General features: G+C 53.8%; 2 protein-coding genes across 4 annotated transcripts; both read left to right on the top strand.

Moving 5' to 3' along the window:
• Nucleotides 1-3013: 3013 nt before the first annotated feature.
• On the top strand, nt 3014-19524 carry MERTK (MER proto-oncogene, tyrosine kinase; the record flags this gene model as incomplete). Of its 3 annotated transcripts, none has more annotated exons than XM_083857873.1 (19): nt 3014-3169; nt 6610-6952; nt 7063-7163; nt 7258-7431; nt 8589-8675; nt 9258-9373; nt 11473-11656; nt 11879-12030; nt 14223-14376; nt 14673-14793; nt 15896-15981; nt 16074-16169; nt 16363-16443; nt 16565-16657; nt 16751-16869; nt 17080-17189; nt 17356-17515; nt 17809-17945; nt 19050-19524. In XM_083857873.1, the coding sequence occupies exons 1-19, from the start codon at nt 3100-3102 to the stop codon at nt 19522-19524; spliced, it is 2859 nt and encodes a 952-aa protein (XP_083713999.1). In that variant the 5' UTR covers nt 3014-3099. The 3 variants fall into 3 exon arrangements, with proteins under 3 accessions (XP_083713999.1, XP_083713998.1, XP_083713997.1); XM_083857872.1 differs by having other exon boundaries at nt 3015-3169; nt 14226-14376; nt 14640-14793; XM_083857871.1 differs by having other exon boundaries at nt 3015-3169; nt 14640-14793.
• Nucleotides 19525-21795: 2271 nt separating this feature from the next.
• Nucleotides 21796-25991, top strand: FBLN7 (fibulin 7; the record flags this gene model as incomplete). The annotated part of the gene is given in 10 exon segments (XM_083857874.1): nt 21796-21829; nt 21832-21894; nt 21897-22064; nt 22164-22334; nt 22660-22785; nt 22869-23006; nt 23460-23601; nt 24583-24649; nt 24652-24722; nt 24843-25991. Coding segments are annotated over 10 exon segments (1359 nt in total). The 3' UTR covers nt 25222-25991.
• Nucleotides 25992-27592: the final 1601 nt, after the last annotated feature.

Raw genomic sequence — 27592 nt, 5'->3', positions numbered from 1 at the left:
GAAGCAGAAATAAAGGAACGATTTAGCAAAATTAAAATAAAACCACAGAAATAGCCACGGGGAAAAAAAACCCCATAGCAAATAAAAGCCCACAAGCGTGATTTCCGAGTGGCATTTCTGCTAAACAATCTGATTTTCCCAAGGGTTATGTTGTCTCCGCGGTCTCCCAAGTCTGGTGAGGAAACGGAGTTGATGCTCTGAAGTGAAACTGCAAAAAAAGGTCAGACTCAGGCACTGGCATTGCTGCGATCCCACCAAGGGAGAGCTGAGGATCCCTGTGGAGAGGGTTATAGCTTCTCACCCAGGCAGGAGAAGCTGTGAGGATAAGGGTCTCTCCCTCCGGAGCAGGAAACAGCAGGAAAACATGGACTCCTCTTTGCTGGTGATGGATTGGATAACCTTGGATAGGGACTGGTTTAGCTGGTTCAGGGCTGATCTTGCTGCTCAGATAGGCAGGCTTTGTTTCCAGGAAAGGTTGTCCCCTCCTTCCTTTGACATCAGTTGCCTTTTTCCCTTACCCTCGGGAGGTGTTCTTAGGGTCAAATATCAGCTGATTCCCAATCCCGGGCAGCAGGAACAGGGGATGCTGCTTGGGGAGACCTGGTAAGTCAGGGGCCAAAAACTGCGAGTGGTTTGTGTGGATACTCCCCAACAACTGTTGAGTTTGGGCTCTGAGGCTAGAAATCTGTCACCTGCTCCAAAAAAGGCCACTCCAGTATTCCATGCGCCATGAGGAGCAGGAGGGTGGCAGTGAGGTATCCATGAACCAAAGGGGTCAGACTGGCTCCTGACAGCTGCTTTCAGGCCTTTCCTATCACAAAGCTCTCCTGAGAACTTCTCCTCTGATTGCTCCTCTCTGGCTTTTTCCTCCATCTCCGTGCACCAGCCCCTTCCTCATGTCAGGTTGTGCAACAAACCCTCTGGAGATGGAGCAGAACCAAACCTTCTGCAAAGAAATGACCCAAATCGGGATTTTGGGGAGCTGCTGAAATCCTCTTTATTCTCTTGTTTATTTTTTAAACTCCTCTTTTATGTTCTTGTTTATTTTTTTAACTCCTCTTTTGCACAACCCACTTCTCTTCCTCACCCCATGTTAGTGGGGCGACTGTATCCTGATGCAAGGGCCATTCCCACACTGCAGCCCACAAAGTCCAAAGGCTTTTCCATTTCTTTGTTCCCAAAAATCGCAAAGCCAGCAGGAGCAGTGAGGCATGCAGCCAGATTAAAGTGCACTTGTGTAGCAAAGGCTGACCACAAATGAGAAGCATGGGACAAATGTCTGTCCCTGGTCTTGTCCTGCTCCCTGGGGGATGCTGGATCCACAGGGAATGTGCCCAACATCTGGAGAAAAAGCAGTGCTGCTGGATGTGCACGGAAGATGCTCCAACTTCTTGCAGCAGTTTTAGTGAATCTTCCTTCTTCCCTTTCCTCAGGACCTCCAACTGCATGAACCCTTCCTTGGCTGCTGATGGCTTCAAGATGTGGGAAGCTGGGAGGAAAATTCAATCCCTGCCACCAAAGCCTGGGAATGTGCAGTGAATAAGCAGCTTTACAAGTCAAAGGAGTCTAGGAGTGATTTTTTGGTTTTTTTTTTTTTTTTTTTTTCACTGAGCTTAAGAAGGTTTTTCTTTCCAGTTGGAAATGGCTTCAAACTGGATTAGGTATGGTCCTATTCTTTGGGAAGAGTGCAGTAGGCAGTGACTTGTGTCACAGGTTCAGGGAGCAGAAAGGTTGGTGCAGAGAAATACCAGTGCCTTTCAATTGCATCATCAGGCTGCTGGTTCCCCAAATCCCAGTCCCTTCCTGTGGGGGGGGTGGAACACTCATGGCCTCGATGCACCTTGATCCCAAATGTCCCCTGCAAGGCCGGTGTTGGGGCAGGGTCTGAATATCCAGAAACTCCATTGTTTCCTTCCCATGCCACAGGAGATGTGTTCAGTTTTCCCTGGGTTAATGTTGGTTTCACTTGGGTCTTCCTCCTTTCCTTGTTTTTGTTCCTGTCCTCTCTTGTCCTGCTGGTGTGGGCCAGATGAGAAGGAGCAGTGCTTTAGCACAGCATTCCCGTGCTGGACAGGCCAGAGGGCAATGGGGAGAGATTCCATAGGGTGAAGTGACTGGTCCTGTGCTTGGGTCACAACAACCCCATGGAGCAGGCTGGGGATGAGTGGATAGGAAAGGTCCATGGTGTGCAGGGGCTGAACACGTGCCCAGGTGTGCCCAGGTGCCCAAGGAGGCCAATGGCAGTGGTGTGGCCACAGGACCAGGGCAGTGACCATCTGGTCAGTGGTCAGTGACACTGGTGAGGCCTCACCTCAGATCCTGGGGGCAATTTTGTGCCCTGCATGAAAAGAAGGACTTGGAGGCGCAGAGATGGGAATGGAGTTGGGGAAGGGTCTGGAGCACAAGGAGCAGCTGAGGGATGGGGGTGAGTGTTCAGCCTGAAGACAAGGAGGTTCAGGGGGGACCTTGTCACTCTCTACAAGTGGAATGGTTTGGGTTGGAAGGACTTTCAAACTCATCCTGTTCCCTGCCATGGGCAGGGACACCTTCCACTAGCCCAAGTTGCCCCAAGCCCCATCCAACTTGGACACTGCCAGGGATGGGGCAGAGAAAGTTGTAGCCAGGTGAGAGTCAGGCTCTACTCCCAGGTAACAAAGGACAGGACAAGAAAAATCTGCCTCAAGCTGTGGCAGGAGAGGTTTAGGTTGGACATTGGGAAAATTCCTTCACAGAAAGGACTGTCCAGCCGTGGTACAGCTGCCCAGGGCAGTGGTGAATCCCCACCTCGGAGGGGTGTAAAAGCCGTGTGGGACCTCGGGGACAGGGCTCGGCTGTGGCCCCGCAATACCTGGAGAGCGCTCTTGGCACGGCAGCGCCGGGGCTGCTCGGTCCCTCCCCCGGCGGGAGGCGGGCCGGGGCGGGGCGGCGGTGCTGGCGGCCCCGAAGCGCGGCGGAGCGGAGCACGTCCCGCTCCCGGGGCCGCTGCCGGTCCTGTGCCTGGTGCCGGACCGGTGCCGCTGCCTGCCTTGTTTCCGGTGGCGGAGCGGTGCCAGTCACGGTGGTGGAGCGAGGCGGTGGCGCTGGTGGTGCCGGCGGGCGATGGGCGGCAGGCGCTGGGCGCTGCTCTGGGCGCTGCTGGCGGCCCTGCGCCCGCCCCGCGGAGGGGCCGGTGAGTCCGCAGGGGGCACGGAAGTAGCCGGGGACGGCCCCGGGACGGAGGCCGGCCGGGAGCGGGGAGCGGAGCTTGTCCGGGGCGCGGGGAGCGCTTTCCCCGCTGGCGCTGCTCCGGGCCGGGCTGTGGCGCGGGCACCGTGGGCACCCCGCCTGTGCTGAGCGCCCGGCGGGTCCCGGGGAAAAGCTGCGCAGGGATTTCCCGACGGGTTTCTGGCCGCATCGCAACCCGGAGCGGGTCTGGCCGTTCTGGTACACAGGATTTAGCTGTCCCGGGACACACGGTTTGGCTGTCCTGCGACATAAGATCTGGCTGTCCCAGGACACGCGGTTTCTTCTGTCCTCGAACACATGGTCTGAGACTGTCCTGTGACACAGGACTTTGTTGACCTGGGACACTGGGTCTGTCTCTTCTGGGACACAATTTGGGTGTCCCAGGACGAAGCTCTGCCTCTGCAGCGTGGTCCTGTACTTCACTGCCTGATGTGCCTCTGCTTGCTGGGAACACCACGACAGGCAGGGACCGCAAACTGTGGCAGATCAGTCTGGGATTTATCTAATTAGCCGTGAGCCAGCTACGTAGTGATGCTGGCAAAAATCCTCGGGAATCACCACGGTTTGTGGCGCTTTGCACTGCAGGCAGTTTGGTGGCTTTTCAACTCCATTTGCAGAAAGACGTGGAGAGATAAAGTAATTTTTTGGACTTTCAAAAATCCTGTGATCAGGGCTACCCGACCTTTGGGAGCTGCTGGGGGATCTCAGGGGTGCTGGGGGAGGGGGTCTCAGAGTCGCTGTGCAGATGGAATTTAGCAGGGAAGGCAGGAATGTGAGTGTTTGCTTTGGGCAGGGAGGAGTTAAAGTCCTGACTGTCACAGCAGGAGCCTGCAGTGAGAGGAACTCTCTGTGGATGTAACCAGGAATCCTGGGCTGGTTTGTACAAAAGGTGTTCGAATAAGGAAAATCTCTTTGGATTCAGGTGTGACCTGGGGAAAATTAATTTTTTACAATCACAGGTTTGGCTTGGAAAAGATCATTGAATCCAACGGTAGTCCAACACTTCCAGGTCTACCTTTCCAGGAAACCCCACGAGCAGGGGCTCCTCATTCCTCCTGCTCAACAGTGCCTGAGCAGAAGCTGTTGTCAGCAGGTGAATTACTCCCAGCAGTGGGAATTCCAGGGCTAGGGATGCAGCCAGTGTTTTGGCAAACGTGGATGCATCATGACTGCAGTAAAGACCTCGTTGTTTCAGTCGTGGGGTGTGCAGCTCCCTGCTTGTTGTTCTTCTTCCCTAATGAAGTATCCCACTCGATTTTCCTGCTAAAATTCCTCTCTCCAGAGAGAAAGGCACTTAGCACCTGTGCAGCAAGATCTGACTCTGTTGGCCCTGGAATTTTGCTGCAATTCCGGGTGTTTCAGGAGAGCAGCGGTCTCCTTGCAAGTGGTTTGATTTACACACCACCTTTTGCCTCAAGCCTGGCTGTGGTTAGGACGGGAGCTGCTCCGGCACCCACACAGGCACACCAGGCTTGCAGCTTCCTGGCTTTAGCCTAGGATTTTAGAGCCAGCTAACTGCTCTGAACTCAAGCAAGGGCTGTCCTGCCACACAAGGCGAGTCCCTTCCAAGGTGCCATGAGGATATCCCCATCACAAACTTCTGGGGTACCCAAAGGCAGCGCTGGAGATGAGGAATTCCTGTACTCACATGAGTCAGACAGGAAAGTATTTCATTCCCAGGCCAGCAAACACCTCTTCCCACTTAATTAGTGTGGAAAAAAGGCTGAGATCCTCCTTTCTCTTTGCCTTTAAGCTTGAAGCAGAAACCATCCCAGGACACGGCACAAATCCATGTCCTCCCTGGTCAGGGGTCTGTGCTGGGGGACCTGCTCCAACCCTTCAAATGGAGCATGAAAACAGCAGTTGGAGCCTGGGTTGTGCCAGGCAGGGAGTGGCTCCAGCCTGAGTGACCTCCAGGAGGAGCAGGGGAGGGAAGGGAATTTGGGGTCACTGCTTGTTTGCATTTGGCAGATCCTTTGGGAGCTGTGGAGACACGGCTTCACATCCATGGCTGTCCCTGCAGCTTTGCAGCAGACACATGGGCTCCGTTTGTGTTGGTGTGGGAGGCTTAGCGACGCAGGTTGGAAAAGCTGTGGCTCTTCTTGTTTTTTTTTCTGAAAGGGAAACCCATTGTGCTTCGGGAGAGCCTCCCTCTTCCCTCTGGACTGAAAAACCTGCTGGTGTTCTGTCCTCAAGCAGCATTTCTTGAGGGTTAAAAATAGAGATTTAGCAAAGAGATATATCAGCCTCAAAACAGGGCTGTGTTTCTTGGCTCTGGGAAAAACACACCAGGCTTGTGCCCCGTTACTCACAACAGTGATGACGTAGCTTTAAAAACTTGTTTGATGTTTGAGGGCTAAAACCTGTCCAAAAACAAACTCAGCTGAGCTTAGGTTAAAAAAAACCCCTGTGCTTTCTTTATCTTTTAAACTGTGAGTGGTTGTTCGGCTTTTCTTTCTTGGAAAAGGGAACTAATTTAGTTGAAATTCCTGTTTGGCACAATGCCTTTGCTTGCTGAAAGGGAGATTTACCACTCGGCTTGGGATTGCTGATGGCTGGGAAAGCCTCAGGAAGCTCAGAAATGGTCCAGGAAAACCAACCTCCATGTAGTGGATCCCCTAGATCTGATCTCCTCAAAAATACACATACTTTTGGAAGAGAATTGCTTTAAGTGGAACTGTTCTTCATCTCAGCTGTGGCTGGCTGGGAAGTGCTGGGAGGGAGGGGGAGAATGCCATTTGGTGATTGGAGATTGGGGGTATGAAGTCCTCAAAAAGAGCTTTCCCTTGGGAAAAAATGTGGGAGAAGACCCTGGGAGAGCAACACTGAACAGCAGCTGGCTCCTATACACTGCCCAAAGGCATTTCTTCATCTGTATGCAGCTCTTTTCCTGAGAAAGGTGGTGTAGTGGAGGCACTTAGCAAAAGTTGACTCAGAGCATGTCCCGCTCTCACTGTCCTGGGAAGGGACAGGCTGCTGGCAGAGCCTAAAATCAGCAAAATTCCAGCTGGGAGCTCTTCCTCTGCCCCAGCTGAAAATGCTTCAGATGAGGCCCTGCAAGGGGTTTGCTGGAGTAAAGTCCCAAATTCCTGCTGCCCAGGGATCCTTTTATATTCCAGTCCCAGGGGTGTTATGCAGCAGGAATAGCTCCTGCCTCTCCTCTGCCCAAAGAAATATGGCTGAGTGTTTTCTTTAGCTTGGGCTGCTCCTGACTGTTTTAAAAAGGACTTTTTTGGAGGTGCTGCCTGTACAGAATCCTGGGACAACATTTTGGGAAATGGAAATGAGCTGCCTTTAATTATTCTTGGAAGCAGTGGGGTTCTTTGCTGCGAGGTCTCCCAAACTTGCTGGTGGTGGTTACAAACCCCAGGCATTCCCTTGCAGAGGATGCTGATGGAGAAGGAGATGTGAGGCTGTACCTATCAGCACATTCCCGGCGGCATTCCCAGCGGAGCCTGCTCAGCCACTGGAGCACCAGGGAGGAGCCCCCAGGCAGCTCTGTGGGACAGCTCAGGTTCAACCCCACAGTGCGACATGTGGTCATCAATGAGCACAAGGACGTTACCTTCAACTGCTCCATCAAAGTGCCTCAGGAGCTGCTCCGGCCGGATGCCCCAGGAATTTCTCTCTGGAAGGATGGGAGGGAACTGCACGTGCTGGATCGCATCGCCAGCAGCCACTTTGAGATCCTTGATGAGGAGGAGGTGGCCATGACCTCCACCTTCAGGTAAGTGCTGGCAGCCTTCTGGAGCAGGTGGGAATGAGGGGTGCCCTGAGGGCTGGCTCTCAGGGAAGATGGGAAGCCAGAAGCCCTGAGGTGTCCGTTCTGCCTGGCAGCATCCTTGGCACCCAGCGCTCGGATAATGGCTCTTATGTCTGCAAACTCAACATCTCAGGTGTGGAGGTAGTATCCGATCCCATCCTGGTGCAGCTGGAAGGTGAGCTGGAGCAGCTGTGGAGTTGTGTCCTGGCTGAGTACCAGAAGCTGGAAGCCAGAAATGGGGAATCCTTTGCTTCCCTGTGTCTGTGCAGGTCTCCCGCACTTCATCCGTCAGCCTGAGCAGCTGAATGTCACCAGGAACAGCCCCTTCAACTTGACATGCCAGGCTGTGGGACCTCCAGAGCCTGTGGAGATCTACTGGTTCCAGAACAACATCAAGGTCAACCAAAAACCCCACATCTCCCCGTCGGTCCTGACTGTGCCAGGTGAGCTGGGAGTGTCCCTGCCGTGGAGTGTCCCTGCCGTGGAGTGTCCCCGCCATGGGACACCACTGCTGCGAATGTGCCTTGTGCCATCCCAGGGCTGGTCCCTGCCAGAAGGGGCTGTTCCTCCTGTGCCATGCACAGCCCTAGGGCCCCTCTGGGGCAGGAAGTCCCATCCGACTCCCTCTGGCTCCTGCCAGAAATTCTTTCCTTGGAAGAGACAGGATACTCAACCAACTCTTTCTTGAGCCAGCAGCAGATTTTTCCTCCAGCCTCTGGCTATGCCAACAGGAACCTGGCTGCTCTCCTGGGCTGCTGGAATGTTGGTCTCCGCTTTGTATCTGTGGAAGAGTTTGGGATTCTCTCTGTGCTGTGCGTCCATGGTGAGACACAGGGAGAAAAATCCTTGGTGTCCCATAAACCCTACTCTGATTTTGCTGCAGAGGCAAAAAATGAAGTATTTCTTGCTTTGCTCATGAGGAGGATGCCAGTGGTTAATTAAGAGCTGGGCTATAATTGCTGATCTTGGCATCTAGCAGCAGACAGCCTTTAAAAGGCAGTGAAAGCCAGAAGAAGTGACTCATTCTTTTTGGATGTCCTCTCATCTGCCTGGTACCTGCGGGGTTGGGTCATTGGACCAGAGCTTCTCCTGGCACCCTGAGGCACTGCTGGGATGAGTCAACACTCCCCAAGTCCACCTTGGCATGGGACAGGGATCCCAAGCCCAGGGTCACCTCACCCAGGCTGGGAGAATCCACCCTCGGGTATTTCCAGTTGTCCTTCGCCACCATCAGCTGGGGGATTTGAGCAACCCTTGACCAGCACTAAATCATCTGACCAGGCCGTGGCAGGCACTCTTCTGCTTTCTGCCTTTCCCCTTTTTGGAGGGAAAACAACCCCTTCCTCAGGGGCTTGTGCAAGGGCTCTGTAGGGACATCCCGTCCCTGCAGGTCTGGCAGGCACAGCACACATGTGCCCTCGGTGTGGGAGTGGGGGGCAGCTGGAGCCTGGGGTCACCCCCGGGCACTGGCAGCAGAAGTGTCACAGAAGGAAGTGAAAACAGGCTGAGAAAGGAAATCCTGAGTGTTTGCTGGTGGGGAGCTGGTGGAATTGGGATGGTTTTGGGATATCCAGGGAACAGAGCTGTGTTTTCCCGGCAGGACTCGACAAGCCAGCGCTGTTCAGCTGCGAGGCCCACAACAGCAAAGGCCTGACTGCATCCAGCCCAGGCCTGGTCAACATCAAAGGTCAGCTCCCATTCCCTGTTAAAACCCTGTGTCCAGGTTTCCACACATCCCAGCACTCATCCTTCACAAGCTGAGGGAGATCCTGGCTTCAGTCCTATAATTAAAATCCAGCAGGATCTGGTTATAACATGGTCATCCTGTTTAGGTCATCCCAGCACCAGGATGAGGGAAGGAGCACCAAAATCTAAATTTGAAAGCAAAACTGTCAGCTTCAAAGTAGGATTCGGAAGGGCTGCATCGCTCTTTTCCTTCCTTCATAACCAGGGCGGTGCTCCGTAGGAATTTTCCATAGGAAACAATGGAAATTGCTGACATTCCTGATGAGAGCCACTCCAGCAACGTGAGGAGGGTGTTCCCCAAAAGAAGTCATGGCCTTTAAGCTGCCCAGAGTGGTCACAAATATAGAAATGGCCAAAATAGCCCTGAAAGTGACATTTTTGTGCTTCCCTATCTGGTGGTCCGGCACATCCGCAGAATTCGGATGTGGGGTCACACACTGAGCCCTGGGAGCTCCAGGGAAAAGCCACTACGCCAGGTTTGTGTTTAGGCTTCCAGCTGACTGCCCTTGGCTTCTCCTTGCAGGAATTCCGTCGGCTCCCGTCAGTGTGCAGGTCCTCAACAGGACAGCCCATGGAATCAGGATATCCTGGGTGCCGGGCTTTGATGCCTTCTCTGCCTTGAAAAGCTGCAGTGTCCAGGTAAGCATCCAGAACCCACATATCCCTACAACTCCCCCACACTCTGAGGCAGGTGGAAGTTGGTGGTGTTTGGCATGAGCTGCACAGATTTCACGGAATCCTGGAATGGTTTGGGTTGGAAGGACCTTAAAAATCATCCAGTTCCAATTCATTTCTAACACCTTCCACCATCCCGGGTTGCTCCAATCTGGACTTGGGCACTTCCAGGGATTGGGCAGCCACAGCCTCTCTGGGCAGCTTGTGCTTCACAGGGAACATTTTCTTCCCGATATCCCATCTATCCCTGCCCTCTGGCAGTGGGAAGTCATTCCCCCTTGTCCTGTCACTCCATGCCCTTGTCCCAAGTCCCTCTCTAGCTCTCTTGGAACCCCTTTCCATTGGGCAACACAGTCAGGTTGTCATGTGTTTTACGGACCTGGTCAAACCCTTCTCAACCAAGCAGCATTCTTAAAGTTGGGATTTGGAGGGGCAGGTTTCCCTCAGCTCCCCACTCCTGGGAAGGAGCTGAGGGATTGCCTATGTCCTGCACAACTCAGGGAATGCCACCTCCATGGGTAGAGCCTGTAGGCGTTTTCCACCTGCTGCATGTAGCTGGCTTTCCCAGTCCAAACCCATCTTGCTGTCTCATGGATATGATTTTTATCCTGGAAAATCTCCACTCCAGCTGGGATAACACGTGGAGAGAGGGGACCTTTGAAGCCAGGTAAAAGTGAAAGGAATTTCAGGGAAGAAAGGTACCAGGGCTAATATTAGCACTATGTCCTGCTGCTGCCTTCCAGCCGGAGCTTGGGAAGTGGGATGGAGAGCCAAGGCATTTCCTATGACTTAACATTCATGGTCTGTCCTTAGGAAATGGCCTTTGAAGATGGAAAACAGGAGAGGGTTTCTGGCAAAAACACAGCTGTGACTCAGCCCTTTTGCTGCTGTCCCCTTGGATAATTCCCAGGCCCACCGAGCCAGTGACTCATTCCCGAGGGCTGCAGCTGGCCCACCTGCCAATTCTAACTGTTGCAGTTTGCAAGCTTCCTGATTCCCTTCCAAAATCCACGGATTTGATGGATTATTCTCAGAAGATAATTGAGGATCGGGCTGGATGCTCAGGATCTCTGGTCCTGAAGCGTCATGTGTGTTCCTCTGATCACTGTTCGCCTCCCTCAGTGCATCTTGTGAGAGCTTGGGGATGCAGGTGGCATTCTGACTTTTTTTGGGAGACAGGCAACCCCTCAGTTCCTTCCCATTATTTGTAAGCAGCATTATTTGGCTGCAGCAACCCCAGGCTTGCAGAGTCTTCTAAAGATCTACTTGGAGCATTTTTGGGAATTTCTCCATGAAAACCTGAGGATGAAGGCTGTTCTTTTATATTTTGGCTGTAAAAAAGATGCCAAGACCATCCTGAGATACAATGGAGGGCTCTTTTGATTGAGCACAAGGATAGGTGTCCTGCCATCCCAAACTTATGGATGGAAGCTTTTCAAAGGAGTGCACAGCCCTGTGCACATTGACTGGGTTGTCCTTGTTCTTGCTCTTCTCTCTTTCCTCCTGCCATCCCAGTCCAGGTAGTGCTTCCCACAAAATAAGAGGTTTCCTGGAAAGCTGCAGTGGCTCTGTGGGCAGCTCCATGGGGGCTCCACATCCATAAATTTGTTTTTTGTGAAAAGTAGGACTTGTTTTTGAGATGTTGAATTCATCCATGCTGGTAAATGTGAAAGGATTGGGGTTAGTCCCATGACATCCCACAGAGATAAATCCTGTTTTCCAATGATGTGCTGCACCAAAAAAAGAGCTTTATTTTGTTTTTTTGGGATGTGCTGCCTGTTTATTTTATTTGGGGCTCCTTTTGCTCCATGCCACAAGAAACAGCAAATCATCCCTCCCTCCTTCCCAACATCCCTGGAATGTTCCCAAGTGCTGGAGGGCTCCACATATGGTAGAGCTCACTCTCTGTGCCCTGTGAATGTCCTGCCATGAGCTTTCCCTGCAGGAACTTTTCTCTGCAGAGTTCAAATGGGAGGCAGGGCTCTGGATCCTGTTTTTCAACATCTCTCCCTGCAGGTTGTTGCTGACTAATCCCTGTTTGTGGACTGATTTTCCAATTAAAGGTCAAGGAAGTTGTTCCAAAAGGCAACGTCTCCCTTCAGCCCTTCCACACCTCGGTGCCTCCCCATGTGTATCACATCCAGCAGCTGGAGCCCATGGAAGAGTACAACATCTGTGTTTCCTGCCGGAATGAGGTTGGCTGGTCAGCATTCAGCCCCTGGATAACGGCCAGCACCACCGAGGGAGGTAGGAAATGGGGAGCGAGGACTCAGGAAGGGTTTCCCTGCCTCAATCCCTCTGGATGAGGGGCAGCTCTGGAGTCCTGATTGCTGCTAGGGTGAGAAAGGAAACTTTCCCCGTTTTTCATGGGCTTTCTGGTGGAGCTGCAGCTCATTTTCCATCAGATTTCCACATCACTGCACCCATTCTCCCAGCTTTCCTCACCTCCTTTCCCACTGATTCCCACAGCTCCAGCCACGCCCCCACTGAACGTCACAGTGTCCTTCAATGAATCCAGCTCCTCCCTGGAGATCCGCTGGGTGAAACCATCCCTGGATAGGATCCACGGGGAACTCCAGGGCTATCACATCTGGTACAGGTGGCACAACTCCGAGGGCATGGTGAGTCACCTGGAAATGAGGAAGAATGTCTAAGTCCTGGAAAAATTCCCAGCAGGGATGTCCAGATGGGTTTTGGTGCTTCCACAGATTCTTTTGGAACTCATTTCTTTGCTGTCTTGGGCTTTCATGTGGGCTTCAAACCACTCCTGGCTTTGCATTCTCTGGATTTTGAGCTGTTCCTTACTCTGATAGGATTTATCCCTGCCTTAACCCACAGCACAGAATTTCAGAGCTCGAGGAACTCTTTGGCCCAAAGGCCTCTCTGTGAGTGCATGAAATCACCTGGCACACTCTGCTTGTCTTTTCTAGGATTTGGGAAGTAGCTGCAGGAATTTGCTAGGGTAAGATTGGCCCAGGCTCTGGGCAAAAGATCCCATCCAGAGCCTGTGGATAACAGCAGGAATGGATCCAGCTGTGGTTTGGGTTCCTCTGTGCCAGGCTGGCAGAGTGACCCCAGCTGGAAACAGTGACTCATCCCCATTTTTTTGTTGGATGCTGCACTTTCTGTTCTCCTTTTGCTTCTCTGTATAGATTCAGCCTGAATGAAGCCAAGGAAACAAAATCATGGTCTTGTGACTCGGATAAAAAGTGCTGACAGGAGCTGTCTCTCTCCAGCAAAAGGCCAAATCCAGGCCTTGCCCTTTAAGCCCTGGGAGATTTATTATTGTTGTTGTTGTTTATTAGTTTTTGTCCCTTTTTCCAGCTTATGGAGTGAAATTTTTTCCAGTTCTCAATTTTTCCATGAGTCTGAGGCATGAAACTGGAGTTCTGACTCCTCAAAAAGCTCCTTCTAAGGTTGGACTCGATAATCTCAGAGGTCTTTTCCAACCTAAACGATTCTGTGAGAATGATTCCATGAAATAAAGTCCCCGAGTTGTGGCCCTGCACAGGCTAAATCTGGACTGCCCCAAAATAACCACCAGCTTTTGCAGGATAAAATCAGGAAGAAGCCAGATTTTGGTGTCACAGGGCCACCTGCAGGCCTCTCCACAACTAGAAAATTCCCAAAAGTTGGTTTATTTTCCTCCTTAACCAGCAGTCCAGGAGCCAAGGCTGTCTGAGTTGGGACAGGAAGAAATTCCTCAACTACCACAAAACTCATAAAATCGCATTAAATTTGGCAGGTCAGCCCTGCTTTGTGCTCATGGTCTGAATCTGTCCTCTGATGACACAGCAGAGGCCTTTAGGACAGGGAAGGATCCCAATTTTAGGCTGGTGGTAGGGAAAGGATCCCATGTGGATACAAGGAGGAGGAAGGCGGGAAGTGGGAGCAGAGGTGACAAGTCCCAGCTTCTGTCGCAGCCAGTAGGTACCCACCACACATTCCCAGGGTCTGAGTGTTTCACATCCATTTCCGTGGCTTTTTTGGGACAGGGAACAGAAACTGGTTCCCTCTGAGAAGCTCTGATTCCCTTTCCTTGTCCACTGATCCCCCTCAGCTCCATTCCCTCTCCTCGCCCACTGATTCCACTCAGCTCCTGCTTTTTTTGTGGGATGTTCAGGAAGGCTGCTGGGCACAGCAGCCTGCCGGATATTTTGGCTGCAGCTGGGCAGCTGTTTTGCAGTTGGAAATCAGCAGGGAGCAGCAGTAGCACTTTCTCAGGTGGAAACGACCAGGAGAGGATGGAATTTGCAAGGAAAGGCTCCAGTGCTTTTACCAAGCTATGCTGCCTCCTGCCATGGTACCAGCCAAGGAAACACATGAAAAGTTGGAATATAATTAGCTGGACACAAAAACCACCAAAGGCAGAAAATATCTGCCCTAGGATCTACTTCAGAACACTTGGACAGTCCTGCCAGGAGCACACGGATCCGTGGGTGCTGAGGCTTACAGGGCTCCAGTGGCCAAACTGGCCACAACGAAGGCTGAGGTCACAATCTATGTCACCAGAGCCTTTCCGTTCCTTTCCAGATCCTTCCCTGCCTCTTTTCTGGCTCTGGCTGCTGCTGTTGAGAAGCAGAGAGGGCCAGAAATGCTTGGATTGAACGGGAAGCGTTGTTCAGCTCCATTCCCGATCCCATCCGGCCCTTGCACACAGGGCCATTCTTCTCCCTAAATAGCTGGGTGCTGCACTTCCTCTGGGCTGGGAAAGCAAAGCAACTCCAGAGGTTGCCAAGGGGACAATTCTCAGTAAATCCCCAGGTTTCCCTGCCTTCCCCAGCCCAGGATTTTCTTCCTTTCCTCTCTCCAGCAGATTATCTCCAACGAAGCCCGGCTGAACGGCAGTGTGGCCGTGCTGCCCGTGGTGGCCACCAACACCACCTGCTCCATCCGTGTGGCTGCTGTCACCAAGGGGGGAGTGGGACCTTTCAGCATTCCTGTGGAGATCTTCATCCCTGCCAGTGGTAAGGAGGTGCAGGGCTGGATGCTGGGAATAGCGCAGGGTGTGCTTGACATGAGGCCATTTGACATCACTCTATCCTCCTTCGGATGCTTTCCCTGTCAGCCAAAGATCCTGATTTGGGAGCAGGAAAGCCTCACTCCTCATTCCCTTTTTTCTTATGTAGCCCTTTGGGCTCCACTGAAAACCCTCGGGAGTTCCTGCCCCAAGCCCTGGGTGCTGCAGGCTGCCTCTTTCACCAGCTTCATTAACAGGATATTTTCTTAGGATTAATAACCTCAGCCCCCTCTTCGACTCCAGCCTCTGGGAATGCCGACTCCTTTGTCATAGCCCTGGGATTTATCTGTGGGACAATTGCTGTTGGAGTCCTCCTCTGTTTGTCCGTGGTCATCCAGAAACGATGTGTGGAGACAAAATATGGGTAAGGGGATGGGAAACAGGGTGGTCCCCAAGGGGTGGGTGGCCAGCCTGTGCTGGGTTTGGGGACAAGGATTCTGTCCCCAGGACTGATGTTACCACAAATGACGTTTTTTATGCCTGTGGTGAGAGACTAAGTGGGTTTTTCCTTCCCCTCCCTTCCTTTGCTCAGCAGTTCACCTTTTGCTTGCTATTCCTATTTTTAAAGGGAAGTGAACTTGTGCAATTTGGTGGGCGAGGTGTTTTGGCACGGAAGTGAGAGAGCAGAGAATGTCACTGGTCACCAGAGGGTAACCTGAACCCAAGGGAATGACTGGAGCTGTATCAGGGGAGGTTAGGCTGGATTTTGGGAAAAGTTCCTTCCCCTAGAGGGAACTGAACAGGCTCCCCAGGGAATGGCTGGGGGTCCAAGGCTGCCAGAGCTCCAGGAGCGTTTGGACAACAATCCCAGGGATGCAGAGGGTGGGATTGTTGGGGTGTCTGTGCAGGGTCAGGAGCTGGACTGGATGATCCTTGTTGGTTCCTTTCAACTCCATGATTCTGATTCCATAATATCCCATGTCCTGGAGAAACCCTCCTGCCTCATCCCACGTCCGGGTTCAATGGCCCAGCATTGTTTAAAAACACAAACAAAGGGCTGCTTTTTGCTGCAATAACCCAGCACTCCTCACTTATCCTTGTGACTTCCCAAGTGGTGTTTAACTGCCCTGTGCTCCCAGTTTGGAAACTGGTACCGAGTAAGGATCCCTTTCCTGACTGGTTATTGTCACTCTTCCCCTGCTTTCCCAGCTCTGGAGCATCCTGCCCTGGTTTTGGTTCCCCAAGGTGGACTCTGCAGGGCTCCAGCAGCATTCTTGCTCTTTGAGTAGGAAATGAGTATCCTATATCCTCCCTAAAAGCTCCGTGACTCACCCCTTGATGGTTCAGTGGTGTTTGTGGAGCTGTTGTTTTGCTCAGATGTTGCAGGCGATGGTGCTGATCCAGGAAAAAGGAAATGGAACATGCATTTCCCCTTTTCCTACGGATCCCCTGTGCTCCTGCCCCTACCATGCTGATTCCTTCATCCAGCTGAAGCAGCCACAGCAGATGTGTTTATGTTCCCTCAGGAATGCTTTCAGCAGGAACAACTCGGAGCTGGCAGTGAACTACAGAGCCAAGAAGTCCTACTGCCGGAGAGCCGTGGAACTGACCCGTAAGGATACGTTTTTATCCCTCTGGAAGGAGCTGGAGGGGAAAATGGCAGTAGGTGGGAGGTACCTGAGCTCCTGTCCCTGTCTCCTGCAGTGGGAAGCCTGGGTGTCAGCAGGGAGCTCCAGCAGAAGCTGCAGGATGTTGTCGTGGACAGAAACGCCCTGAGCCTGGGAAAGGTGCTAGGAGAGGGTGAGTAAAACTCATCTCATTCCAATCTCCTGCCCCCAGCAGGGAACCTTCCATGAGCCCAGTTTGTCCTCCTTGTGTCACTGATGAACAAGCCTTTTGGCTCCATCTTGGAGCATTGCAGATCTTAGGGATCTGGTGATACCCTAAAAGGTGGTACTTTGGATAAAGGGATTCCTTCTTTCCTGTGGTGCAGGGGAGTTCGGATCTGTGATGGAGGGACGGCTCAGCCAGCCTGAAGGGCCCCCACAGAAAGTGGCTGTGAAGACCATGAAGTGTAAGTTGTCTCTCCACCCCACAATTTGTCCCACTGGATACCAACATTCCCAGCATATCTCTCAGGAACGGGATCCTGTCACTGTTCTGGGGTTTTAAAGCTCTTTCTCTTTGCTTCCCAGTGGATAACTTTTCCCAAAGGGAGATCGAAGAGTTCCTCAGTGAAGCAGCATGCATGAAGGACTTCGACCATCCCAATGTCATCAAGCTCCTCGGTATGGGGTGTCCCTCTTCACCCTCCAGCTGGGGTTTGGGTGGACCTGGATCCCTTTTCCCAAGGCACTGTGTGAGTTGTCCATGTTTCCCAGGGGTGTGCATCGAGCTGAGCTCCCTGCAGGTGCCCAAGCCCATGGTGATCCTACCGTTCATGAAATATGGAGACCTGCACAGCTTCCTGCTCCGCTCCCGGCTGGAAATGGCCCCCCAGGTAGGGAGCACCAGGAGCAGAGGAGTGAGGTGGGATCGAGGTGGGAAGGGAATCCCTCTCTGCAGCTCCTGCAGGCTAGTGGGGCAATGAATGGCACGGTTTGAGGGATGAGAGCTCATCTGTTTCCATGGGCTTATCCAGGGGGATGGCAGCCATGGACAGGAAAGCCTTTCGGATCAACACTGTGTAACTTCCACCTTCCCTCCCCAGTTTGTGCCCCTGCAGACTCTGGTGAAGTTCATGGTGGACATTGCCCTGGGCATGGAATACCTGAGCAGTCGGAACTTCCTCCACAGGGACTTGGCAGCTCGGAACTGCATGTGAGTGTTTTCCTCTGCTCATCCCACAGGATGAACCTTGTGGATTTACTGCACAGCTCTGCTTCTTTCAATAAAGGTTCCCTTGGTTTCGAGATACAGAGCTCCACCTGGGCTTCGTGGCTCAGGATGTGACCCTGGGGCTGTCCTGATCCCTGTTTGCCCCCAGGCTGCGGGATGACATGACGGTGTGCGTGGCAGACTTCGGGCTCTCCAAGAAGATCTACAGCGGGGATTACTATCGGCAGGGCCGCATTGCCAAGATGCCGGTCAAGTGGATCGCCCTCGAGTCCCTGGCTGACCGTGTCTACACCACCAAGAGTGACGTGGTAGGTCTCTGTGCCTGGAGGGACAGTCCCCTGGGCTGAGCCACACCGTGCTCTTGTTGGTGTCATTGCCTGGAATGGAACAGACAGAGGCTGTCAGAGCCCTTCTGCTGCCAGCACTGTTGGTTCCTTGAGTGGGCTGCTCGCCTCTGTCCTGCTCATTCCCAATTCTGGGAGCACCACAGCTCTGCCCATTGTCCCTTGCATGCCAGGGAGTGACCTTTCCCCATGAAAAGGTTCATTCATTCCTCCTGGAAGTGTCCCTTCAGCCTCGGCCTTTCCTTTTGTGCCGACAGTGGGCATTTGGCATCACCATGTGGGAGATTGCCACGCGCGGGATGACGCCGTACCCAGGGGTGCAGAACCACGAGATCTACGAGTACCTCTTCCATGGGCAGCGCCTGAAGAAGCCTGAGGATTGCCTGGATGAGCTGTGAGTCCTGGGATCCCAGCTGGGAAAATGGATTTTCCTAGGAAAAAACCCTTAATGTTTGCACGACATGCCTAAGGAAAGCTGGATCCTTGAGCAGAGTATGTGTCAGCATCTGCTGAACTCCAGGCAAAAATCCTAACAAACATCCTGAGGGGAAGCACTAGATTTGTAGGGCTGGCAAGGTCACCAGGAACAGTCAGTGATGGGACTTCTTAGTATTTTAGTTCTTTATTTTTGGATTTGTTTTGGCCAAAAAGGTCCTGGCTAGTGATCCTCCTCTTTGTCCCACAAAACTCCCTCTAGGGCCCTTCCTTGCCTCAAATCTATAAATCTCTGTCCCCCTGGAAAGGGGAAGTGCAAAATACACAAACATTTGGATTTCTGAGCAGCTCAGCAAATGCCTTTCTTTCAAGCTTCTTTCTTGAGTTTTTCTCCAGTGCCATTAGAGCTGAAAATGTTTAACTCCCTCATGGCTGAGAGCTTTGAATCTCAACTGGATAAACAGAGTTGTACATTTCAGTTGTACTGAAAGGCTCCTTTCCACTGCCTGTTCCTGAAGTAAGCAGTGCAGGAACCTCTTAATCCAGCCTGCTGGAGGGCAGAGAGGCCAGCAGGGACATGCTCCAGGGCTCCCTGACATCCAGCCTGGAAGCAGGCACCTGCCAAGGGAAGGACTGGGCATCCCACACACAAAACTGGGATGTTTGCAGGGAACAGATCCCAGTGCTGCACTGGAAGAGACTTCTCACACTTCTAACAGCAGCTTGGGCTGATAAATCCATGCCCTTGGGAAACAGCCTGAGCAGAGGGAGTTGGTTTCACTTTGATTTAATGGGAATTTCAAGGCTTGCCCAGCTTGGAGGGAAACTGGGAATTAGCCCCCATACCTCCCCTAATCCAGAGAAGTGCAGGCTGCCCAGAGAAGCTGTGGCTGCTCCATTCCTGTGAGTGTTCAAAGACAGCTTGGAGCAACCTGGGATGGTGGAAGGTGCCCCTGCCCATGGCAGCAGGGTGGGACTGGATGAGCCTTAAGGTCCCTTCCAAGCCAAACCATTCTGAGATGCTGGGATCCCCTGTTAACCACACTCCTCTCTCGATTTCCAGATATGAAATAATGTCTGAGTGCTGGAGAGCGGACCCTGCCACCCGCCCCACCTTCTCCCAGCTCAAAGTCCAGCTGGAGAAGCTGCTGGAAAGCTTGCCCAGTGCCAAGGCACGCGGGGATGTCATCTACATCAACACTGGCCTTGCCGAGCAGAGCCCGGACTCCACACAGGATTCGGGCTTCCCACAAGCGGACTCTGATTTGGACGCTGGGGAGGCATCGGAGCCCAGCTCCCCCAGCGCAGAGACAGCGCTGGTGGCTGTGGATGTGCATCCCAGTGAGCCATGGGACACCAGGTATGTAGTGGAGGAGCAGCTCGGTGGTGCCGTGGAGGAGCCCTATGTGCCACTGCTTCCCTGCCAGGGCTTGGAACCAGGGAGCCAATGGAGCCAGGCTGGCACTTTGCCAGCGTTGGAGCGGCTGTGCACTGGGAGCTGTGAGGAGGACTCGGAAATGCCGCTGGGAACGGTGTGAGTGGCACCATGGCAAGGACACAGAGGGAATATTTTAATAAACAGTTGTCTCTTTTATTTATTATCTCCTGCACAGTTTTCCTGGTGGAGGCTGGCTCTCCCCAGGAGCTCTTTCCTGGGCTGAAGTCCCAGGGGTTTGGAATTAACAGCGGAATTATTTTGCTGTAATTATTCATCTTTTCCAGAAGGAGCAGAGCGGGATGGGGTGGATGGTGCTGTGAGGGGGCAGCTGCCCTTGCAGGGCCTGGTGTTTTCCCCCTTTTCCATCATGAGTTGAAGTTTGTGGGATGGGCAGCTCCCTGGATGATGAAGGCTCCAGCTCTACAGCCTGCTGGGGGATTTCACACTGCAAGAGATCCCCATGAAAAACAGCAACGGGAGCCCCAGTGGGAACAGCAGGTGCTACCACGTTCCCTTCTTCCTGATGAGTTTCCATCCATCCTATCTGCATACTGAGGAACCATCACTCTGGCTGCAACAGAAGGGAAACAGGAGCCTGAGAGGGGTTGTGGGAGGGCTGTAGCCCTTCAGCCATGGCCTGCCCTTCCCTGCTGCTCCTTCTCCTTTTGGGGGGAATTCTGCTGCTTCCATAGCTGGGGCTGCCCAGCACCTCTTGTGTCTCCTTGGGGGAGACTGGGCTGGGCAGGGAGTGCAGGAGCGGGAGAAGGGGCTACCAAACTGCGGAGGGGGTGCAGTAGCTGGGGAAGGCATTTTGAGACTCGGAAAAGGGATGCAGTGACTGAGATGTGGTGCAGGAGCTGGAAAACGGGATACCGAGCTGGGGAGAGGGTCCTAGGCTGGGAAAGGGTTTCCCTGCCTGGCGTGGGTGGTCCTGGCCCAGCCAGAGCCGGGGGTGCTGCCAGGGGGCTCCTGCACGCTGCCCGCTCGTCCCGGCGGCACCAGAAACAGCTTTGCTGGAGGGAAAAGCCACCCTCCCGCACCTCAACCGCTGGGGATGGATGCCCGCAGCGCCCCGCCGGTGTCCCGGAGGATGGATGCTCACAGAGCCCGGCCGGTGTCCCGGGGGATGCGCGGGGCCGGGCCGGCGCCGGGGCGGGGAGAGCGCGGGGCAGCCGGTCCCGGATAGCGGCGGGGCCGCACCGCACCATGGCGGGGGCGCGGGGGCGCCTCCCGCTGCTGCCGCTGCCGCTGCCGCTGCCACTCCCGGCCGCGCCGGCCGCCCAGGTGAGCGGGGACCGGGACACGGGGAGGGGCTTTGGGGGGCCACGGGGCTCCTCTCCTTTTCCCGCTCTCTCTCCGTGCACCCCGACAGCCCCGCAGCTCTGCCCGCGCTCCTGCTCCGGCAAACAGGTGGGCAAAGCCCCAACCCGCGCTTAAACTGCGCCTGAGCCGCGCTTAAAGCGCGCGCCGCTTGATTTGGGCTCTTTTTGCCCTTCTCAGCCCACACCTGAAGCTGCCCCCGAGCACACCGAGAGCAAAGAATCCCCGTTTGGGTCTTCTGGGGGAATTTTCCAGCTTTGCGATGGCTCAGCATCCCGCCGGAGCTCGCGCTGGCTCCCGGAGTTAAACCCAGCCCTAACAAAGAGCTGTTTATTAAAGCCATCGACGCGCCAGCATCTATTTGCTTTTGGCTCCCTTCCTCTGGGCTCGGGGTATCCCAGAGCTGCCGGCACAGCCCGGCTCATCCCCCCCTGGCAGCCCGGGAATCCCGAAACTGCTCCTGGGGAAGCAGAGGACACCGAGCGCATTGCTTGGGCTGCTGTGTTTGCCCTCCCTCAACCCTCAGCAACTCTTTGGAAACGGGAATCATTCCACAGTGCGGTTATGGAAAGGGGGAAGACACCCCTTCGACCAGGTGGGACAGAGCCACCAGCTCCACTCGCTTTCCTGGAATTCCATAGCCCCAGCCCAGTCCCTGTGTGCTTTCTCCTCAACTGTTCTCCCCGGATTTCTGAGCTCTGGGAATGGCTTTGGTCTTTTTCCCTGGTTTCAAGTCAATTCCACAGGAATCCCATAATGACGGTGCCCGTCTCAGGCATGAGTCAGTCCCAAGGGAGCGATTGGTTTGCAGGCAGGAGTCCCACCAGCGTTCCTGGCCTCGGCAGAGCTCACAAGACAGCTGTTTTCCTCTTCTTTTGTCATGTGGAAGTGGGACAGGGCTGGAGCTCCAGCAGGATGAAACATGAGTTATAGCATCTCTCCCACAAAGCAATCCCAGCCCTGCCTGGAGCGCAGGCCTAGGTGGAAAAAACTCCTGGATCTGGGTAAATGTGGGGGAAAATACAAAGTTAGGGCACTCGGGGAACACTGGATGCTGTGGAGCTCCCACACCAGCCTCCTCCCACGCCAGCAAGTTGGCTCCTGGGAGGAGTGGCAGCACAGAGAGGTCCTCATCCCTGTCCCCATCCCTGTTCCCGCAGAGCTGCCTCAGCAGGCCGCAGCTCCTGGCTGCCATCCAGCAGATGCAGCAGCTGCTGAAGGGGCAGGAGACACGGTTCTCCGAGGGGCTGCATGCCGTGAGGAGCCGCCTCAGCACCATCCATGCCTCCCTGGCCAAGGCTGCCCCGCAGCTACCTGCTGGTGAGTCCTTGGGAGAGCATTCCAGGGAAATAGCAGGTAAAGAGTGGCTTGGAAGGACAGGCCCTCCTCCAAACTCATCCCCTTTCCATCATCTCACAGGCTCCTGTCCTGCCCTCCAAGCCCCTGCATATGGGAGGAAGTTTGGCACTAAATATTTGGTGGATCGCAAGGTTCACTTTGCCTGTGACCCAGGATTCCAGCTCCTGGGCTCCAGCACACGCATGTGCCAGGCCAATGGCAGCTGGACAGGGGAGGAGCCCCGCTGTGCAGGTACTGCTCATTCCCTGCCCTGCAACGTCCTTTGGAAAAGTAGATTTATTTAAACATGTGGGGGATATTGGGGTGCTCAAAGTGGGGAGTGATTGCAGCTGCCCCCCAGAGTTCCAGGGATGCTGCAGCTCCCATGGCTTTGGGATTTATCAGTCTTAAGAAAAACTGGCCATTACAGCTGAAGCAGCTCAGGAGGAGAGATGAGGGGAAATGGTATCCTGGCTATGATGTGCTGTAGGGTACCAAAGCATCCTGGTGTGTGCACCATTCCTGAGGCTTGCTGCCCAAAAGGAGATAACATGGAACATGGCTGCTTTTTCTTCAGAGATCAGTGAGTGCTCGAGCAGCCCCTGCCAGAACGGTGGGACATGCCTGGAGGGTCTCAACAACTTCAAATGCCTCTGCCCCCCGCAGTGGACCGGGACCACCTGTCAGTACCAGGCCCAGACCGGTGGGTGACCCTTGCTGGGGGATAAATGAGAATATTTCATCCCCCACCTCATCCCAACTCCTCATCCTGCTGTTTTCCTGCAGCTCCTCCCACCTGGAGCATGCTGGATGACCCGGCCTTCAGACGGCAGCCCCGCTGTGCCCAGATCGCCCAGACTCAGCAGTGCAGCTGCGATCCTGGCTTCCACATGAGCGGCCTGACTTCCAACGGGATCTGCCAGGGTGAGCCAGGATACGGGGGGGATGCAGGGCTGGCTAGGTGCCTGATTCCTTCACAGAGTCCTGGACTTACATTGGAAGGGATCACCATGGCTCAGCCTCACCATCCCAGAGCACACAGCACAGGGTTGTGTCCAGGCTCTGGAATATCTCCAGTGAGGGAGACTCCACACCCTCTCTGGGGGGATCGGCCGCTGCTACAAAGTCCTTCAGGAGGCTCCAACCCCTTCATCCAAGCCATGGATGGCCAAGTTCAAACTGGGCCCAGTGTTGCCCTCTGCGGAACACCGCTGGCCACAGCCCCCTAGCAGCCCCTGTGCTGCTGATTCCATTCCCTGGAATCTGGCATCAGCCCGTTCCCAACACGCCTCACTGCCCACTCCTCCAGCCTGCGCTCACTCCCTGGGTTTTCCCAGGAGGCTGGACTGGGATCCTGGTGAATACCTTTCTCTGCAGACCTCAACGAGTGCAAGGTGTACCACCAGGAAGGGGGACCCCGGCTCTGTGCCCACGTCTGCGTCAACATTCCCGGCTCCTTCTGCTGTTCCTGCCCCGCTGGATATGTCCTGCTGGGCGACGGCAAGAGCTGTGAAGGTGAGTGGGCTGGAATACACTTGGCCCCAAGTGCTTTGTCATTTTCCCCCACTATTTTCTCCATTTCCGAGGGAGAGGCTGGTGTAGAGGAGAGGGGGACGATGGAGCGATGCTTTGCGGGATGGCAACGGATGGAGGATGTTTGGATTGGCAGGAACTCCAGCTGGATGCAGAGCTGGCTGGGGAAATGAATCCCAGGGTTGTGCTGGGGAAGGGAAAACTCCACCAGAGTGCTTCAAAAGAATCTCTAAAAATGAAAATAAAATGCTTTTCTAGAAGCATGGCTGCTCCTCTCCCTCTCTTCCTCTTTCTTTCCCTCTCCCCTCTCCTTCATCTCTCTGGATGATGGAGCGACACTTTGGGCCTGCACCTCCTTGAAGATAACCTATGGGGATGTTCATGGAGCAGGGAACTCCTGGGAAGAACCAAAAGTGATGTTAAACCCACAGAATTCCAGGATCAGTTCAGAGGGTGGCAGCATCTCCCTCAATCCCAAGGGAATTGTGGTGCAGGTGGAAGTCAGTGGATGGGAATGGTGGGAGGCCAAAACTGCTGAAAGCCTCTTGAAAACCAGGAAATTTTTGTGCCCTGAAGTGTTGATTGCTGCAGTTTAGGGTGAGAAAATCCCTAATCCCCCATTCCTCCCTGATTTTCCTGTGTTCCATAGCATCTTGATAATGCTCCCAGCAAATCCTTTGCATTCCAGCTCCTGCCAGGTGTCCCACGGGTGTTCAGTAAATAAAAAGGTATGGGTGTTTCCAAATAATCAAGCAGAAAGTTTGGAAAAGCAGCTGCCCTCCTGCTGGGAGAGAGCTGCTATTAACCCATGCTGGCCCGGGGCAGAGCTTGGGGAGAGGAGATGGAATTCTAGGATGCCCCCATAGTTTGACTCATTTCAAGGTGGTTTTGCCTATTTTCTGATGGAAAGGTGAGCTCAGTTGGAGGCTTCCAGGTGCTGACCCCGCTTCCCACCCCTGTTTTCCAGATATGATGAGTGTTCCCTATCCCAGGATAACTGCACGAACGGGAGCACCTGCATCAACACTGGGGGGAGGGATTCCAATGCGTCACCCCACAGTGTCCCCCAGCCACCGGCAATGTCTCCTATGTCAAAACCTCCCCCTTGTAAGTATGAGGCACAAAATCCATGGCACGGCATCCCTACGGATCCAATGCCAGCAAGGCTGGGGGGTGGGGCGTGGATGCTGCGTTCCTGAAAATCTCTCATTGCTTTTCCTTTTGTAGCCAGTGGGAGCGCAACCTGTGCCCCATGGAGAGCCGCTCGTGCCACCAGGCCCCCAAAACCATCTCCTTCCACTACCTCTCGCTTCCCTCCAAGCTCCAGACTCCGGCGCCACTGTTCCGCATGGCCACAGCGGCGGCTCCCGGTCGGCCAGGCCCCGACAGCCTCCGCTTTGGCATGGCGGGCAGCAACAGCCGCGGGCACTTTATGGTGCAGCGCTTGGACCGGCACACTGGGGAGCTGCTGCTGGTGCAGAGCCTGCAGGGGCCCCGCACCATCCACGTGGACGTGGACGTGGACATGGCCGAGTACCTGGATCGGGTGTTCCAGACAAAGCACCTATCCAAAATCACCCTCTTTGTCTCGGCCTATGAGTTTTAGGGCTGGCTCCTGCTCCCTGCTCAGCATGCCACAGCTCCCCGGGAAACTCCAGGCTGGAGCTGCTCTGCAGCCAGCTGGCCTCCCCTCTGTCCCAAAATTCCTCTTCCCATGTGGATTTACACCTGCCTAGGGGGATTTACGCTACCAAATGAGGTGGAAAAGCAGTGGGAAGCCCCATCCTCATCCCAGCTCCAGAGAGACGATGTCCTACAACAGCAGATGAAAACCACAGCCCTGATTTCCTTTGAATTCCCATTTTTTCCTTTAGGAAGCAGTGAAGCCAAGTGTGAGGGAAGAGGGAGGCTCATGGCCTTTCCTGTTCTCCTCCCTAAAAACACATTTCCACTTCCCTTTGGATGCTAAGAATCCCACTGGTAGCCTGAAGGGATTGAGGTTTGGTGCCTCAGTCCCCTGGGATTGATCAGGACTGGAAAACTCCATGAACATCCACCTGGGTGCCCTCCTTGGCAAGTGGGGAAAAGGAGGAATTCCAGGGCTATCCCTGCTCCTTAAACCTCCCAAATGGGGATCTCCCATGGATCCTCCTCTCAGCAGAGCTTCAGCTGCTTGTGGAGGTGGGAATATTCCCTGCTCCATCAGTCAGAGCCTCCATCCTGGTGTAGGAATGCTGGGAAGAGCTGGGGTTCAGCTTTTCCCAGGGGGATTCACCCTCCTGCTTGTGCATGTTCTGCATGTTGCTTCATCCCACTGGATTTAGTACAATTAAAGGATGATGTAAAGGATGTCACCAGAATGAAGCACCTGATGGATGTGTGGATGGGGGGAATGCTCATCCAGAGCAGTCCAAGGGGAATTGGGGTCTGGGAGGGCAAAAATCTGTTATCCATGTTTTTATTTTCCTGCTTTGTTTTGTTTGGGAGGGGCTGGCTGATAGTAGGGGGTTTGCTCCCACTGGAGCATCCTCATCCATGAGCATTCTCAGCCTGGAGCATCCTTCCCCCAAGGAATCCTCACCCTGGGAATCCTCATCCCTGAGCATCCTTTCCCCTGGGAATCCTCACTCTCTTACATCCTGCTGAGCTGCACCCACTAAAACCATCCAACTCCTTGTCCTGGGGAGACTTCCCAAGATGCATCTGTCTCCTCTGGGGGTCGAGCTCCTGGATTTTTGAGGGGTATGGGAGCTTGGGAAGGGGTTGGATCTCCCAGCAGAACAAGAAGGGACATTCAGGGCTGCTCTCGGCGGATGGACGATGTTTGGATTGGCGGGAGCTCTGGCTGGACATGGAGCCGGGCAGGAAAATGTATCCCAGGGTTGTGCTGGGGGAGGGAAAACTCCAGAGTGCTTCAAAAATATCCCTAAAAATTAGAAGACAATGCTTTTCTAGAAGCATGGCTGCTCCTCTCCTTCTCTCTCCCTCCTCCCTCTCCCATTTCCTGCCACTTCCCAGCCTCACTGGACACGCTCCTCCAACAGGACATGACCTGGGATTTTGGATGATAACAAAATCTGGGAGTCAAAAAGGAATCTGGGAAAGGAGAAGTTCCTGACAGGGCAGAATAGTTTCCATCTGCTGCTTTCTCCAGATAACACAGCTGGAGACGGGCGCCTGGACCGTGCTCCAGAGGCTTTTCCTTGCGGCACGATCCCAAACTGAAAACATTTTCCTAATTCCCTAGGCCAGGGTGAGCTGGTTTCTCCCTTACAGTCCTGGAAAAGTTTAAGTTCGGCTCTTTGCCTTTCTTAACCTCTGGCTGCCATTCCAGTTGACTAAAGGAGATTTTTTTTTCCCTTCCCAGAGTGGCTGCTCCAGCACCTTTCAGACTTCCCGAGGTTGGAATTTGCAGAGGGAAGTTCTTCCAGTCTTGAAATACAATTTTCTTTTGGGATAATAATATTTGGGAGCTGAAAAAATAGCAGGAATGCTTCTGCGTCCCTTTGGTGGGCACAGCTGCCCCTAGATGTGCTATCCCAAAATAACCATTTCTCACCCCAGAAATTTTAACCAAAAATACAGGATTCTTCCTTCTAGTCCAGATTCAGAATCCCTTTTTTTCCTTGCCTATGGCCTGGGGAGATGATGCTGAGCCCTGTGGGCATCAACTCCAGGGCTCCACCCGTGCTGATGGGGCTAATTAGTCCTAAGCAGCCCTAATGATGCTCTCCAGCCACCACCAGCCCATCTCTGGAGCGTATTCAGTCCCGGAGCTGTAGGAATGCTGTTTTCCAGCCTTTTCCTTGGATTTACCTGATTTCCCCGATTATCCGGACCTTCGATTTGCCTTGCTCAGGCGTGTCAGGCCTAAGGGCGATGATTCTTCCCGTAAGGATCTGAGGCTCCTCCCACTGGGAATCCCATGGGAACCCATGCGTGAGGTCCGTCTTGTTTTTATAAACTTTATTCGACTG

The sequence above is a fragment of the Zosterops lateralis genome (genome assembly GCF_965231275.1).
Source record: "Zosterops lateralis genome assembly, chromosome: 3".
NCBI classification, from domain to species: domain Eukaryota; kingdom Metazoa; phylum Chordata; class Aves; order Passeriformes; family Zosteropidae; genus Zosterops; species Zosterops lateralis.
Note: the sequence above shows the minus strand (reverse complement) of the source record. Positions and strands in the feature narration are given on the sequence as shown.